General features: G+C 37.8%; 1 protein-coding gene across 1 annotated transcript in view; it reads right to left on the reverse strand.

The window, feature by feature from the left end:
• CDC73 (cell division cycle 73) overlaps nucleotides 1-17,384 on the reverse strand; it is a gene marked incomplete at its 5' end in the record, with an annotated part of 107,634 nt that overhangs the window by 69,048 nt on the left and 21,202 nt on the right. The window contains 3 exons of the mRNA XM_010023080.1: nucleotides 2,875-2,939; nucleotides 12,874-12,952; nucleotides 14,178-14,276. Coding sequence (XP_010021382.1) covers nucleotides 2,875-2,939; nucleotides 12,874-12,952; nucleotides 14,178-14,276 — 243 coding nt within the window. The remainder of the gene's footprint in view (nucleotides 1-2,874; nucleotides 2,940-12,873; nucleotides 12,953-14,177; nucleotides 14,277-17,384) is intronic.

Raw genomic sequence — 17,384 nt, forward strand, 5'->3', positions numbered from 1 at the left:
GCTTCTTAAAAATGTTACATGAGAAGCAGGTGGGCGACTCCAGACAGTAGGTCACATGTGCAAAGTTTTTTCCTATTGCTGACAAGATCAAAATCTTTGGAAACCAATGGCTCCATTAATCTTTTAAAGAGAAGACTAATCATCAAAACAAACTGTTTCATTCAGTCAAAGAAAATAAAGGCCAGTGTGTGACAAAGAAGCTAAAGGATTCAGCGTGACACAGAGCACAAAAGTCTAGGTAGATGGTATTGCCAGTGATGTTAACCATCAAATGAACTACCACACTAGGATAAACAGTCTCTTCCAACATGCAATTCACCACCAAAGTGGAAACTAGAACAAAAATAAGAAGATACAAGAAAGTGATAAAGAACAAAAGTAAAATACATCATTCACCCATCTCAAGGCAATATATATAATTTCAGAAGAAGAAAGTCTTAATGCCTTTCTACGAAACACAGGTGAAATCTCACAAGACTCCATTGAAATTTTACTTCACCATGCTCAAAAAACCCCACAAACAAACACGAATTCTAACTGAATAGCTAGAGAAACAAAACTTGCATGGGGATTGAAAACTTATTTCACAGTAAGACTTGTTTAGCCAAGCAAACAACAGGTTTTAAGATATGACTGCTCTCTATAAATACCTTAATGGAAACAAAGACCTTAGAAGAAACAGAGCTACCTAAGTCAAGGAGAACAAGGGCATAAAAATGAACCTTTCAAATTTTGCCATCCATCTGGAAATCAGAGGTCCAAAGCTTGAAGACAGCCTCTGTCAAAGAGCTACCTAACACCTCAATTACTCTGAAGTGTTTGTGGAGTTCACAAAAGGGATTATATATTGATAGATATATACCAATATACGATGAGGATAGCAGATGACATCATGCAGGTAGAATGCAATTCCGATGCTATCTTGCATATTCCTATGATTAAGCTCATGAGTATGATGTATTTTTTGACTAAACCTCTAGGGAAATGAATTACTTTCCTATTTCCTTCCTAGTTTTGTCTAGCATAAAGAATAAAAACGAACCATAAATAATACTGAGTAAAAGCATACTATGAAATTGGTAGCTGGTAGGAGATTAAGTATTCCATACAAAACAACGATCTGAAGATTATGGGTTACTACCACGTGGTCCATCACTGTGGCAAAGTTTAGACAAAACCAGATGAACATTTCTGTGCCATGTAATTAATACATTTATTTCTCTCCAGTCTGAAGCACAAAAATCAGTATGTCATTGCAATTTATGAATGAGCTAAACATTTAGGGCACTTTTTAATAGTCTGGAAAATAAGGCTCCAAAAATCCCTTACAAGTTCTTTCTTAGAAAAATGCTAAATGACAGATGGAGTTTTAGTATTTCTCATGACACCAGATGATGCTTTATCTGCAGTCATGCAATACACCTCTTAAACAGTTATTTCAAACAATTCCAGTTTATGCTGCAGAAAGATGCACTAGTAATTTGGTATCAGTTGTATTTTCTTTCCTAATGGAAGAAACCAGCAATGACAGTTTAATAACTCTACCTCAAAACTGTAGGTACTATGCTGAATACATGACCCAGGATTCCTAGAATTATAAAAAAGCCTTATTTTTTATTAACTAAAAAATAAAAATAATTATTTTTAGTTACTGTGTATCCCTTTTACATTTCTTATACTGACATGCTTAAAACATTTCAACATTTCTACTTGACTATAATATTGCTCCCCCCCCCCCTTTTTTTTTCTTCTTATTTCTTTCTCTTCTCTCAATGCAATTTAAACAGAACCTATTTACTAAGTCATTTCATGTCACTACCACTTGAAACAAATACATTATACCACAGAAACCTGGGTTTGGTATAACACCACCACCTGATTCCTCATAGAGCAGCCCTAAATTCATGCAAAGTTCAAGAACAAATTTTGGCCACAATTGGTTATTTTCTTTCCTCACCCAATCAATTTCTGAATTAATCCAGAAACAACACTGGTTTGAACGGAGTAGATAGCTTCTTTTTTTTAAGTATTTTGAGTACAGAGAAGGTTGGGAATGAAAGACTTGGGCCAGAACTTTCATCTAACAAGAAAAAGCGCTAAATGTTTTTAAGAAACTTATATTCAAGATCCTGTTTTATATTCAAATTAGGAGTGCAAACTAGAAGTAGTGCATGGATTTAAGAGAGTGCTTAGTGCTGTCTTTTCATCAGATTTATACAGGTATGCAGATGGCAAAAACCTTAATGAGAGTTCTACGTTAGTTTTATAGCATCTGTCCTAGTTACCAGCAGATCAAAACAGCATTTGTTTGAGAGCATTCAACCCATTTCCACAAAAGCAGACAAATATTGGCCAAAAAAAGAAAAGTTGTTTAAAGGTCCCTCTTGTATGTAGCAATTCCCACTGACAGCATTGTAAAGTCATACAAAAGAAATCCATCTTGCTAGACGAGAAAGCTTCAACAATAACACAGAAGTCAAATTCTTCCACCACTAAACTAATTTATTGTTTCTAAATGCAGAGTAGGAAACAGAGTGATGCTCCAAAACCTAGTTTCATTACTTCCGCTTTGCAAGTACAGCGTTACTGCTTATAATTATGAAAGATGTCCTTCATAGACATACACAATCCTAGCAAAAATCTGCCAGCAAAGCCTTCCCAGCACACCTTTTAACTGCAGACAGATCCCTTGAGCTAACATCTCTAAAACATGCAGACCAAACAAAACATGTTTTATCTCTTCACAGAGAACTTGCATCGATGCTGTTAATCAACCAAAGTGACCTTCCAGAGCTTAGCCCAGGCTGACAAGATTTACATAAAGGTACACTATCACTGCTATAAAACATATTTAAGACAAGATTTTCAGCTTACCGTTACAGACTTCAGAGTCATTCCGTGATAGGTGCCCATGGTATCAATTTTAAAGCCTTCCGTTTCTACAAGGGAAAAAAGTCACTTGTAAGTCATTACCAACACAGGGGCGTCATGTCTAAATGGAAAACACCGGAAATATATAGGAAATTATTTTTGCAAAGAATGCATCTTGCTATCAGTAGCGCTTTAGATTCTGTTCACAATATGAAACACGGTCAGTAATTAGGAAATCTGTGTTTTCTTTAGACAGATGTCCATTTGGTATTTCTGCTTCCTGCAACCAGAGTAAGCATTTCCTGCTTCATGGAATCATTTAAACCACTCCAAAGGGTATGTATTTAAATTTTTGTGAGAATATGTTACAACATGCATGCAGTCTCAGAAATTCTCTTCACTGCAAAAATGGAGGAGTACATCATATTCCCAGAATGCATTACAAAATGCAACAAATTCAACTTGTAGTTGTATTAACGGAAGAAAAAAAAATATACTTAGTAAACCAGTTTACATACTGACTATAAAACCATGGCTACTTCACACAATAAATTCACTCCTGGAGTGCAGAAAAACAAGAATGTAATTGTCACATGATTAGAAGATAGAATCCGCATAAATTCAAACTACCAGGCTAATGGTGACAAAAACAGTTGGTTTGAGCAGGGTTGGGTTTTTTTTTAAATTTTTTTTAGTAGTTTTAGTCAGACTGAATTTATGCTGAGTAAGTGCTAGAAGCCTGTAAGTGCTCTGTGACTAAACCTACTGCCACTAGACTCTTTGCTTTTGAATCCTCCTTCTCTGTCCTATTCTCAGCACTAAGAGCAAAGTCAGTTCCTGAGTACTGTCACGAGGACTTGGAAGAAAATATTTTCCTTTTCTAAATTCCCTACCATCTACTGTCAGCTGATCCCATCAACCAACCACTCAATAAATTCATACATAAAATGGCATGATAATCACCAATCAAACCATGATAAGCAAGCATTTGTGTACACCTAGGAAACCTTTGGGCTATTTCAACTAGACTTGGATAAAGGTAACTGGCACTGTGCAGAATCAACTATTTGGCATTGGAAGACTTTTTTTTTGCTATTTATTACACCACCTCCATAAAATGCATCAGCAAAAAAACCCGTAACACCAGAACTAAAGAAGAACCAAGTAATTCTCATACCTGAACCTAGAAATATTACAAGAAAAACACCAGATTTTCAAGACTGTTAGAGCTTCTTGCTCCTTAAGTTAATTTAAGTAAATTAACTTGAATTGAAAGCCAGACAACCCTGAAAACAATGCAGATGCTCTGGGAAGCATCTGTGGTTGCTCATCTTTTCTTCCTTAGATGAGGAAGATTATCAGACACTCGCAGGAAATGAAGCAGAAAAGTTTCCCAGATTTAATAACTCCACAGTGCCTAGAAAAATATACCTGAAGGGTTGAAAATTGATCATACTCATCTTATCACAGTGACAGGGACCTACTTCCTGAACACTGTCTTTTTGGTTTTACCTGTCTCCCCCTGCACTCCCTCAATGAGGCTACCAGACCTACCACCAACTACTAAGTGGAGAGGCCTACTGTTACTGCTCTTGTTTTGTTTTACACAGTCACCAGCTCCAGGCCTCCTTCGTCTTTGCTTCTCAAAGCCACCTCTCCCCTTCTGCCAGATTTAACATCTCTGAACCACAAAGAATTGATTCTGAGAGCAAAATGCAGGTATACACAGACATGAATCCAGTTATCTTTACCGTGGAAAGAAAAAGAAGCCTAGTTTCCCTTTACTGCCTTGCCCCCCAATCCAAAGACGTAATTATGCATCTCAGCTCAGGACTCAGAGCTGAACTAGAGCTAAAGATACTGAAGTTGCATGGACCAACACTTCTATGGATAACAGCTTTCTCTGTGACTATACAGGTCACTTTCTGGGCAAGCAGCATATTAATATTTCAGGTGGTGCCTGGAGCCCTGCAGAATACTTGGTAAATATTCCCTAAATAGAAAAGATGCTTTTGCTGACCTGGAGTGACATAAATCAGGAGGTATACAATCTAGGCTGACAGTTGTTTGTGAATTTCAGAAGCCCATCAACAGCAGAACTTCTCCCCTTTCCAGATGGACCTATTATGGTTTCCTCTTGCCTGTGACATGGAGAATTTCCAGCTACTTTAACCAGATGTTCTTCCAAAACTCCAAGATGACAGACACACCTTAACAAGGCCAGCAAAGCGGCATCTCCCTTTGTGCTCAGCCTGCCATGGTTTCTTTCATCTAGGCACAAATCCTGCTCCTATAATTAGTCCTACATGTCCTTTTTCAGTTATTTCTTTCCACTGGACTCTACTTTTTCCCCTCATAAAACTTCACATTCTTTCTCAATTGATTAAGAAACCCTAACCCAAGTCTCCATCAGCTCTGCAAAGGGAATACAGGCTCATAGAGCCAGCAGCACAGTCAGAAAGCAAATCAAAGGGGAGAGAGGCACCAGGCAGGCAACAAGCCTCTGTTCAAGCGCCAGTGGCTTCATCTTTTGCAAAAATCTCCCCAAGTCTCTCAAAATCTGGCCTGGTTCATTTAATGAGCCGCAAAGGCACTAACCAGAGCTCTGGCTCTCACCAGCTTCCTGCTTCCAGCCTTGTATTGACCTTAGCAGGAGAAGCAAACAGCTAGGATCCTAAAGAACCCCTTTTACCCAAAGCATTAGAAAGGACATTCTTGCCTGCTGAATGTTTCCAGCAGCTATACATGCCTTCCAACACTATTTAATAGTTACTCAGGTAGTAATAAAGCAGTTCTGATAATCTGTAAATAATAACACAGTACTTTCCTTCATTAATGTGTACCTAAGGGATATTAAATGGGCAAAGTAGAATGTAGGTATCCACTTAACATTCTTACAAACAGCTAATGCAGCTACCTCATGATCTACTGAAGACCCCAGGATCTGCTACCTGCAGGTAGGGTGGATGAGTAGAAGAAACCATCTCCCTAACTGCCCTACAACTCTCAAATTTCCTGCCCTGAACTCTGCTTTGAGCATCTGGTGAATGAATTAAGGATTGCCAGCTTCCAAATAACCACAGCAACTCTCCTATAACTGGTAACAGCACATTGTTTTCTCAGGGTATAGCTTTTTTGACCTGATCCTCACATTCATCATGTGACATTGTACCAGCCAGCTACTCACTTCTCTTACAGAAATAAACACTGCTGCAAGTGACAGTCCTGCCACTTGCACTTTTGTGCCTTTTTATAAGGTCTCAACAGTTTGTACACTTGGCCACATACAGTAGTACCCTCAACTCTACTCAATGCATACAGCCTGTGGAAAGAGAAAACAAACACTTCCAAGCCAGAGACTCTACAGTTACAGCTGCATTTCCACTTCAAAAATTGCTGAGGGTGTTAACCAGGTTAATGCAGCTGGTTGTAAAAGACATTCAAGGACCAGGCTAGAAAGCGGAGAGGCACTTCTTCCAGAGCATTCTCCAAGGGCAGTGGCTGACCCTGATGCAGCTGCTCAAAAGCAGACCTCAAATACAAGAGGAACCACAAGCCATAGTGAAGAGGAGCAGAACACAGAGCAAACAGGGGACATGTCCCCAGCATACATCAGCATAAATGCTGTACCATACCCTCTGGCCGAGAACACAGAAGCAGTATTTCTCTCCTCCCTCCCACACCAACTCAAATCTGTGCTGCTGAGTCATGCACCAGCACAGAGATGAAATATTAATGCCTGGCCAAGAATTCCTTTGTAACTCTGGTTTCAAAATCACGGCTTCACTAATGGTAATAGAGGTAGCAGTTAAATTTATAAGCCATCTACTATGCAAAAAGTATTTAAGCAGAAAAGAGCCCTTAAAAGAAAAAGTATCATGATGGCAAGATTTTGGACCCTTATTTTTAAACCTGGAATTAGATGCAGAATAACAGTTAATTAAAAAAAAAAAAAAAAAAAAAAAAAGTCTTCAATGCATTGGTGTTTTTCAATAAAATTACAAAGTTTATGTTTCATATATACGTTTATGTAATTCTATACATATTTTCATTAGGCAAAAAGCAGTCCACATTAAATACTTTAAAAGCAGGTCCAACACTAGGAGTAAAGAATGCAAGCAAAGCCCAATATTAATGTATTGTGACGAACTGTATCTCAACTTTTTCTGTTTGCCAACTAGAATCAGAATACATATTATATATGTTAACACTGTTAAAAACACCAACATCAAAAAATGCCTTTCCACTGGACTCTATTTCTATACAAATGCCTACATCTTGAGAGACTAAACACAATAACTATGAATGAATAATGTATTCTAATGCTTCAAAAACCAGTTAATATTAAGACTATCTTTTCTTCCCAAGTCATCGCATGAATTATGATCACAATTTCACAGTTCAATGACCCAAAGACTGTCAAAAGAATCACACACTTTTCCAGTATGGTTCATCACTAGTTACCTTTCTAGCATCATCATGCATAAATCTGAGTACCTTCCCTTACTTGAAAGAATCAGACCTAGAAATGAAAATATGCACCTTAATGCATCAGCTTATTGACTGGTTATATTCTCCATCAACAATTGGGCATATGTTCCATTTCCCTGCATATGAGTATTAACGTTCAAAGTGCCACCCATGTGGTTAAAGCCCACTGCTCTATGTCCATCTAGGTCACTTTGCATTTTGATTCTGCACCTGCTGCAGTTCTAGCCATTCAATGTAGGTGCAAGCTTGAGCACTGACATCACTAAGAGAATAAAAGCTTTAAAAAGACAAATTAACCTGAATTTCTGGAAGGAAGTCTAGGCAAATAGAGACAGATCAAAGCAGCATGCCTCTGAAATACTGAAGAGCTCAAGTTAAAAACTTCGTTTAATTTGTGGATGAGTAAGATTGAATAACCATTTTTTCTTTTTTCAGCTGTATACTCTTCAAACCCCAGATAGCAACAGCTCTGCAGAATGCCTGGAAATGATTCACTACCCCACTTCACACCCATGGTAATTAAATCACTGACACCAACTTTCATTCTACATAAAGGTTTACTGAATAGTCCTTTCCAGTACTATACCCTGACAAGAAGGTGGTTAGTTTCACACCTAAATTTCCAAGCTACGCTAATTAGTTTACAAAACTCTCTACACAGTTCATATATAATAGTTCAGTGATAATCTTACAAGTAATTAACACCAAGTTCTTTAAAGTTTCTCATAGTGCTAAAAGAAAAAAATACAGTATGAATCTGGGTATTCCGGCATTGAAATGAATGTACAGCACAGAAAGTTATCAAACTACTTGGTCACACCAGAAAGCAGAGATAGACTGTAGTCTTTTTTGACAAATGTGAATCTCTTGTACACAGTTCCTCCTAGTTCCAACCCTCCTGCCATGGGCAGGGACGCCTCATCCTAGACGATGTCGCCCAAGGCTCTGTCCAACCTGGCCTTGAACACTGCCAGGGATGGAGCATTTACCACTTCTTTGGGCAACCTGTTCCAGTGCCTCAGCACCCTCACAGTAAAGAACTTCTTCCTTATAGCTAACTTAAACTTCCCCTGTTTAAGTTTGAACACATTAGCCCTTGTCCTGTCACATCAGTCCCTAATGAAGAGTATGAAGGAAAGAAATAAAATTACAAAGGGAAAAGTAGAGAAAGTTTAGTAGAGAACGGAGCTCTACATTGTTGAAGAGAAGATACCATCACTAACTGTCAACGTGAAAGAAATAGAACTAATAGGAAGGAAACAGCAGTCAAGAAAGTAATTAGAGGGAGTTCGCCACCTCACCTCAAAACCATTTGAACAGGTTAGCATGACGGGTGCGCACTGCTGAGTGACACGTTCTTTCACTGTGGAAATATCCAGGACATACGAGTCCTACTACAAGAGACGTTCTAATACATTTCCTATGGCATACAGGACAGAACTCCTAAGAATGCCAAAGGAAAGATTCCCTCTCCTGCCTAACCAAACCTGCAGGAACAAGACACCCGTTTGAGACAAAGCTACCAACTATGGACTCAGAGCTGTGTAAGCAGTTCCACTCTCTTCAGGTATAACTGATTTTTTGTTCCTCAAGAGCAATACTATACAATTACCACACCCCTCACATTTACTATTAAAGTAGTCTAAACCATTCCAGCAGCCATGCCTATCCCATCTGGCATGAAAATTTTAAGTAAGCCAACCAGAGAGGTATCCTGGTATACCTTACCAGAAATAATGATCCATCATAAGAAGCAGAGAAATTTGTCTGCAACTCAGCAGTTTACTTGATGCATCTTACATTAAAATTCCTAAATTTACTATCTTAGCTCTATAAGCTTATCCTAGGATCAGCTGTAACAGTTATTTCTCTCCTTAGTAGCTGGTGCAGTGTTGTGTTTTGGCTTTAGTCTGAGAACAATGCTGATAACACACCCAGTGTTTCAGTTGTTGATAAGTAATACTTGCCCCAATCAAGGAATTTTCAGTCTCATGTTCTGCCAGTGAGGATTGGCACAAGAAGCCAGGAGGAAGCAGAGAGAGAGGACTCCTGACCCAAACTGGCCAAAGAGGTATTCCACATACCAGAGTACGTCATGCCCAGTATATAAACTGGGGAGAGTTACCTGGAAGGCCGATATCACTGCTCGGGTCAGGCTGGGTGTCAGTCAGCAGGTGGTGAGCAATTGTATTGTGCATCACTTGTGTTTCTTGTTTTGTTTTTTTTCTCCTTTCCCTTTTTAGTTATCTCCCCTTGTTATTTCCCTTATCATTATTATTAGTGGTAGTAGTAGTGGGTTTATATTATACTTTAGTTACTGGACTGTTCTTAACCCATGAGGTTTACATTCTCTTCATTCTTCTCCCCATCCCGCTGGGAGCAGGGTGGGGGGAAGAAAGGGGGGAGAGGGGGGAGTGAGCAAACGGCTGCATGGTTCTGAGTTACTGGCTGGACTTAAACCTGAACAGAGCTTTGAACTGTTTATGCTAGGAACAATCCTGTTAATGAAAAAAATCCTGTATTAAACCACACAAATATCCAAAGAAAGAACATATCACTTTGCTACCTGAACTTTAAATTTTCATGAATACTGTAGCATTACATGAAACTCCACACAGACAATAAGCTGCAATCAGGATGCATCTAGGAGAGGATTACTGTGAATCCTTCCTATAGTTTTAATACCTCTGAGGAAAGAGCAAACAGGTAAGACACCAAGACAAAAGCTTGGAGAAATTGCTTCTCTTGGCTTTAGTTCAATCTTTAGCCAAAATCACTACAATGCGTATTGTTACACGCATCAAAATCCTCCCTTCCACAAGTTCTAGCCAACCACATGCACAGCCATATAGAGTAAAATGCGGAAGCTCTTCAGAGTGACACAAATCTACAGGGTTCTACTCTATCTCAGGTGTTATCCATCATTACTAATTACTTCAGACTTCCTTCCCAAAATCCCCAGTACTGCAAGCTTTCCATAAAACACTAATTCTGAGTTCTTACTACATTAGCTGTAAAAAACGAAGATTACCTTTCAGGAACCAAAAATGCTTTCTTTTATTGATGACTATTTCTGCTTCCAGTCTCATTTCTGCACTGAATATGTGGGGGCCACAAGTTAATTCTGAGGGCAATCAAATTAAAAGCCCTTCAAGGAATGAGTTCACTTGTGGTATGGTTGCAAGTGACATGTATAGTTCACTTTTAAGCAGATCACATTGGAAGCCATTAATGCCCAATTATAGCTTTTGAAAACCACCTGCACCGTGAGTTTCAGTTAGTCTAAAATTTTAAAAGTTTACAGTTTTATAACAGAATACTTCAGAAGTAAGTAAGATCTTTGACTGTTTTCTAAAATGAACTTGTAACCGAGGTATCTCAAGTATCTCTAGGTCCTCTCCTAAGAAATCCAGATGTTAATTACTAATTCTATGTAACTTCCATAAATGCCTCAATACCTTTCACAAATCAATTTTCTATTTGAAATACATTCTTTTGAACACCTAATTTCTATTTCCAGTGCTAGTCTATGCTTACCTAACTTGATATTACACCAGTGCTATTCCTAAGCAGTATGTTTCTTTCAATACACCTAGAAAACTAAAACACAAAATTAACTCCATATTTGACTAAGTCAAATACAAGAAACCAGAAAGGCACGTAAACATGTCCTAGGAAGACATGCCAATGATAACTACCCAAGTAGAATACGACCATCTGAGGCATTTCATAACCACCACATCACAAAAGAACCCTTCAACTAGAACAAGAGCTGCAGTACAGTCCACTTCAGCATTGAAGGAAACCCCAAAACCACATTCTCACAATCACATTAACATACAAATGGATTATTTGTATCACTAATTATCATTAATTACAGACAGAAACACTTGTTTTTCCCTGGCAATCATTTAATCTCTTTTTTGATTTCTGCTTAGAAAGCTCCACATTAATTGCGCACTGGTGAGCTGCTTGACAAACTCTTCTGAGCTCTTTTTCCTGTCATTGCAAAGCCTGTTATTTTCCGCTCCCTTTCAAACCACACACATAGGGTAAAAGCATAAAATACATTCACCTGTTTAGTTCAGATTATGTCTACACAGGTGGAACTATATAATTTGTCATCTAGGAGGACACAGACTATTCCTTTACCTAAGTTTCTTGTTGCAAAAAAGTCCACAATGAAATATAGGCTGTTTTACATTTGAACTGTTAACACTTGTCCATTAATTCCTTTCTCCACCTTTTATTTCTTACTGTCCAGTACAGTTATCTACTATTTTTAACTCTTAACAGGAAATAACAGTAAAGGAAAAATAACTTGGCAAATATGCCACTGCTGAAGATTTAAAATATTATCAGAAATAAACTGAATAAGTTCTAGTAAAAACATTTATGGAAAGGCTAATTTGGATATTTGTGTTTGTTGGTGTCCCATTCCCCCGTGTCCCACCCCTTCCTTTCCCTTGGCTCTTACAACAATTAATTCTTCATGGATGCTACTGCACATTATCTTTCAATGCTGAAAAAGCCACCAAATACCCTGTTTTGCCTTTTCTTTATACCCCGCATGCAATTGTCAATGAGCAGCAGAAAATAAACACTGCTGTGCTGAAATAAACGTATATTGAGGCCAACAGGGAGCAGACTTCAAGAGAATATAATAGAATATATGAGCAAATTTCCTATAGTTGGTTTCACACACAGACACCAAAAAAAAAAAAATCATAAACCTAAAGGATGTATTCACCTGTAAGTGCACATCTACTAAACTTGGGATTTTTATTTAAGTAACTTCAGAAATAACTGTCAGATTTTCAAATTGTTGTACATTATCCAGTATGAGGTATATGAAAAATACAACCTTCACAGATTTCTCATGGCATGAAATTCTCCTTGGTGTTATATTTTATGCTTTTCTTTCTCCAGGTGCAATCAAAACTGAATATCCAAGTAGTAATGTGATATACTCTTGCTTTTTATTTATATAGCAAAAACAATGACATCATTTCAATATAAAATTGAACAATCACCTACAGTACAGCATTTCTGAAATCTGAGAATTCACATACACAGCATATGAATGTTATTTGGTTTCCCTGAACAAAAAATGGTATTCACTTGAACAAAGCCAAATACTCTAAAAAAAAAAGAAAAAAAAAGAAAAAAAAGAAAAAAAATACAAGCAGAATTGCTCATCTACAGTTTAAAATGGTATTTAGCAGCATGTAAGTTCTAGCAGCCAGAAATTAAAGCCCTCGGAAGAATGCATAAGTAGTTCTGGTTTTAAACTTCGTTTGCTTCCTAACAGAAATAATTTCTAATAAATAACATTTTTAGACATTATTACTTGGAAAAGCTATCTTTAGGCACACATACCCTTTTTGGTTTTGTCTTAAGTTTGAAAACTAATGGCACAGAAAAACCCCTACCCCTAACTTTATAGCTCGTTGGTTTCATTTCCCAAATTATTTACTTTTTGTTTTAGAAGAAGTATTACAATCAACTCACCCTCTTTGCCTTTGAATCTTTCTTGATCGTATCTGTTGTAGGCAGCTGGAATAGGTTGCTTATTTCGTAAAGTGGGATCCTAAAACAGGTTAAATAAGAACTGTAAAACATACTAAAAGGTATTTGATGGGTTTTGAACTTTGTAAGGTACTACATGTAACTGGTCAAGAGTATAAAATTAGTTCATTTTTGTAGGAGTTTCAATGCATTTGGAAAATTCTGATATGTTTCCCTTCAACATCCACTAACAATCTTACAAGTTTAGAAGTACATACTGAAAGCAATGACAACACCTCGAGGCAAAACTGAAGTAGCAGTAACTAACTACATTAGCTAAAAATGTAAGTTTTATGAAACCACTAAGTTTTTTGTAGTATCTCAAGAATTAGCAGGGGAAAAAAACCTGTCAACTGACAATTCATGATTAAGCCTTCAGCCACACACACACACAATGTTCCTTGCCAGCCCAATTAAGCTGAAATTCTGCTAAACCTACAGAATAAAAACAAACCTGGAGGAAAAGGCGGCACTCTGGGGAAAAAAGTTTTAAAATAGAGGCTCACTAAATATCAATCCAATTTTTTTTGTGGATGGTTTAATTACATATTCACAACTATTCTGAATGGGACATTTGAATAGTGCTGTGCACAATTTACAAAATTCAACACAAAGCGAATATTTAAATGTTGGAATTCATCTTGCTATTTAAATTTAGCTCTTAGTTAAATGCAGCAGCAGCAAAAACAAATCCAAGTATGATTATATAGCTTTTATAGCAGACTGCCACTTAGTTCAAGAATATATTAGGTTTAATAGAACTCAATAGTAAACACCATAATACAAAACAAATCCTGTCTAATACCTAGAAAGACTTAACCAATAAAGCTCTAAGTCTGTCCTCCTGATTTTACAGGCCAAAGAAAGCTGGTTCAAGCTGTTCCTACGCATGAGTCATGTTCCAGATTTTGAAAACATTTGCTACCCTATCTGTCAGAAAAACAGCAAAACATTTTGTTTGAAATGGCAGTAGTCTCATCTAATACATTTTTTGCTAATAGATGCAGGATGTCACTAGTGTTTGATAGATGCAGAAGCTGGCACGAGCAGTGTAATCTCTAAGTAACAAGAACACATTGAACAAATTAAACTAATATATTCATCTCCTTAAATACCAATACATGTAATCTAAGTCAAAGAATATCTGTGAAGTTAGGCTTAAAGTTAAATTTTGTATTTAATTATGACATGACACTCTACTCTCACTTTTGGATTCACAGCCTTCATATTCAAAGTACTGCTCTTACCGTTGGTGCTGTATTTGGTGCAGGTCTTTGCTCAGGTGCTCGGCCTTCTTCTCTGGCTTTTACTGATTGAAGAATTGCAAAAATATTCTTGGCAAAGTTCTGAAAAACATACCAGATACCCATGAACCTTGCTGACTATATGGGTTTCATGTAACAGCACAGGTAGAAGACACCATTCAGTTAATTGTCCTTCACAGAAAAACAGAACTAGTACAGCAATCTTCTAAATAGGTGTTTTCTGATTACTTTTCTGTGACAGAATCCAAACAAAGTTTTAAGGCATCATTGCAACCCCCTATTCTTTAAGGCCCAAACTTGCTAAACCTAACTGGCTTCATTACACCACAAGGCAAACCAAACTCTTCACAAAGCTCTTGTAACCTGCATCTCCCCTCTTGCTTACCATGCCCTTACAGTCCCTTCAGAACTCTTCATGATGTACTAAGAAGGAAAAAGTTTTGCTCAAGATTCCCAGTACAAGTCTCACCTCTGAGACTCAAGTGCACATCAGCTAATGAGAGCCTGACTGCTCGCTTCTGAGCATGTCTCAGACACAGTTCCTTTCTTTGCCTAACCCTGCTAAAAGCTTTCCTCCTCCAAGAGAACAAGCTCAGCTCCCCTCAGGGAAGAGTCCTCATGAACCCTGATCCTGCTGAGGCAAGGCAGGCAGCCACCTCCTGCGCTTTCCAGCAGGGCTCTTGAGCAGGGCAGAACACGCTTCATCTGTTTGTTAACGGTTTACAAGCACATCCCCATCACAGCGTGGTGCAGTTATTTTAATATTTACCTTGAATTACGATTTCACTCCATTTGGCACCATGCAATTTAAATAGTAGAGCCTTTCATTTAAAACTGGAGGAATTGAGTACAGCAATCACATTCACAAGTTTGTCAGATAACCAAGTCACTGAGACACAACCGAACAAATACCAATCAAGGTTTTTAAAAACACATTCCTCCTGGTGAGAATAGTAGGACTGCTTTATTCTAAACAAAAATGTAAACACTAATTACATTTTTGAAATGCATATGCTTTTTACATTACCACTCAGTAGGCATTTTAAGCTATAGATGTATGTGTACTCAATGTCTGTCATTACTGTCAATTTCTGATAATAGTTCATCAGTAAAAGAAACCTTTTATCAATTAAGGAAAACAGCTTTTTTAGTGGTTCAGAAGAGTATGAAGCATTCACAAAATGCTTAGGTTCTTCCAGAGTATTGTACACTAACATTGAGGCAATGTTGTTTAACACCACTGGTGTTACAAAATAAATGCATGAAATACAAAACAAAGACTTGTGTGGTGACCTTTGTAGGAATCAGTTAGAGCCCTGTAATGCAAAGCTTCTCTAAGCTTGTTCACTTGACCTCAGTCAGCATGCTGACAATCTGCTCCAAACCAGAGGGGCAGGAACTGGAAGACCACCAGAAACCACTTACAAAGGCAAAGCCACTCCTCAAGCAAACCCAGTTCTTTTCACAAAGACTGAAAGAACTCACACAAAACTGTATTTGAACTTCTTTTCAGTCAGAAAAATCCAGGAGGGGAGGAAGTATGGGAGGTGGTGTGGAAAAACTTTAAAGAGCTGTGAGCCATGAATGTATCAACTACATGATCAGTCCTGTTCTTCAGAAAATAAGTCTAAACTACATGCTTTTACTGGGAATTCACAGATTTCTCCCAAACTGTGGACTGGGCAGCACATCAATCACAATTCCTGTCATTGCTTTGCTTTATCACATTCTGTCTCTTGGAAATGACAAGCTACTCAGTCTTCTGAAGTTCAGGAGGAAGAACTAATTAAATAACAAGAGGAGAAATTTTATGTGAGTGACTGTCCACGTAGAAGCCAAGTCTTCTTACAGTCACAAGGCAGCTATGACCAGCTTTCACGTTGTATTTCATTCACAAAACCTACAGTAAACATACTCTTAAAGTGAGCTTAAATGCCAAATCATGGGTTTTTTCCAAAGGCATTTTTAATTCTCAGATTTTAATAGCCTGAAATAACCTGGAACAAATTTTGAATTCTTTCAGGTAAAAACAAAAAACCAAACAAAAACCAACCAACCAACCAAACAACAAATAAACAAAAACCCCACAAACCACCCACACTCACAGGATTTTCTCCTGTCTGAGAAGAAGTTGCTAATAAGCATGGAATTACTAAGTGTTCTCGCTCATGTCTCTTCCCATAGCATGAAAATGCAGGTTCCCCAAGGCCACAACTAACACGTGCTTCTAAGGGGAAAACACAGTAGTGTTTTAACAAGCACTCAAACTAACGTCATTATCTGGCTGTTCACTGGCTTGGTTAGAGGATGTGGGATTACATTTCTGTGACAGAAAAATGATGGAGCAGGAAGTCCACTGCAGGTACCAACTGATTTGCAAAGCCCTGCAGAGTTGCAAGACTGCTAAGTTTCCATTGTTCATCCCTTCAGAGATCAAAAGATGAATATCCCCTAGCTTCTGCCCTACATTTAGTTAAACTTAGTATTAAGTGCAACATTGTTATTACCAAAAACTTCTGGTCTGAGGAAAGTGCAGGAGAAAAGAGGAAAAGAGAGAAAGAATGAAAAAAAAGAAACTAAAATACCTGTTTCTCTGCACTAAGTCTTTAAAAAGCCTGAACATGCTTTAAAAACCATGTTTAAAGAAATCCTTACTATGTAAAAGAACAATTCCATCAATTCTTGCTACTGCCTTGAGCACTGCTACTCCCCTTGAAAGCTCTTTGTTGACACCAACTGTGTCTACACCTCATAATAATTCATCACTTTGAGGGCAAAATGGTTCAGGATCAACTAAATCAGGGTTTTGATATTGTCTTAAATAAAGCCCTATTGTAATACATTATTCTGCCCATCCTCACTCAATGCTTCCAAAAAGAAGACTCACACACTAGATGTAAATTGGAAGGGAGAACAATGATAGCCAAAAGACAATCAATAACAGCAGCTCTGGTCAGATAAGTATAGTCAATCATCTTACAGTAAGAGAGTCACACAGTCATACTGCAACAGTATGTAAATTCTCAAAATTTACTGGCACAGATGCTCTGTCCCTTGCCACAGTGACTAACATACATCAAGTAAAGTTACTATCACTGGAGTTAATCTAACACCAGGCTGTTTAACGAGAAATACCAGAATAAGTAAGATCAGCCTGCTCTGCTGGGGAAGACTCAATCAAGTTATGTG

The sequence above is a fragment of the Nestor notabilis genome, unplaced genomic scaffold, assembly GCF_000696875.1.
Source record: "Nestor notabilis isolate BGI_N333 unplaced genomic scaffold, ASM69687v1 scaffold4341, whole genome shotgun sequence".
In the NCBI taxonomy this organism is placed as follows: Eukaryota; Metazoa; Chordata; class Aves; order Psittaciformes; family Psittacidae; genus Nestor; species Nestor notabilis.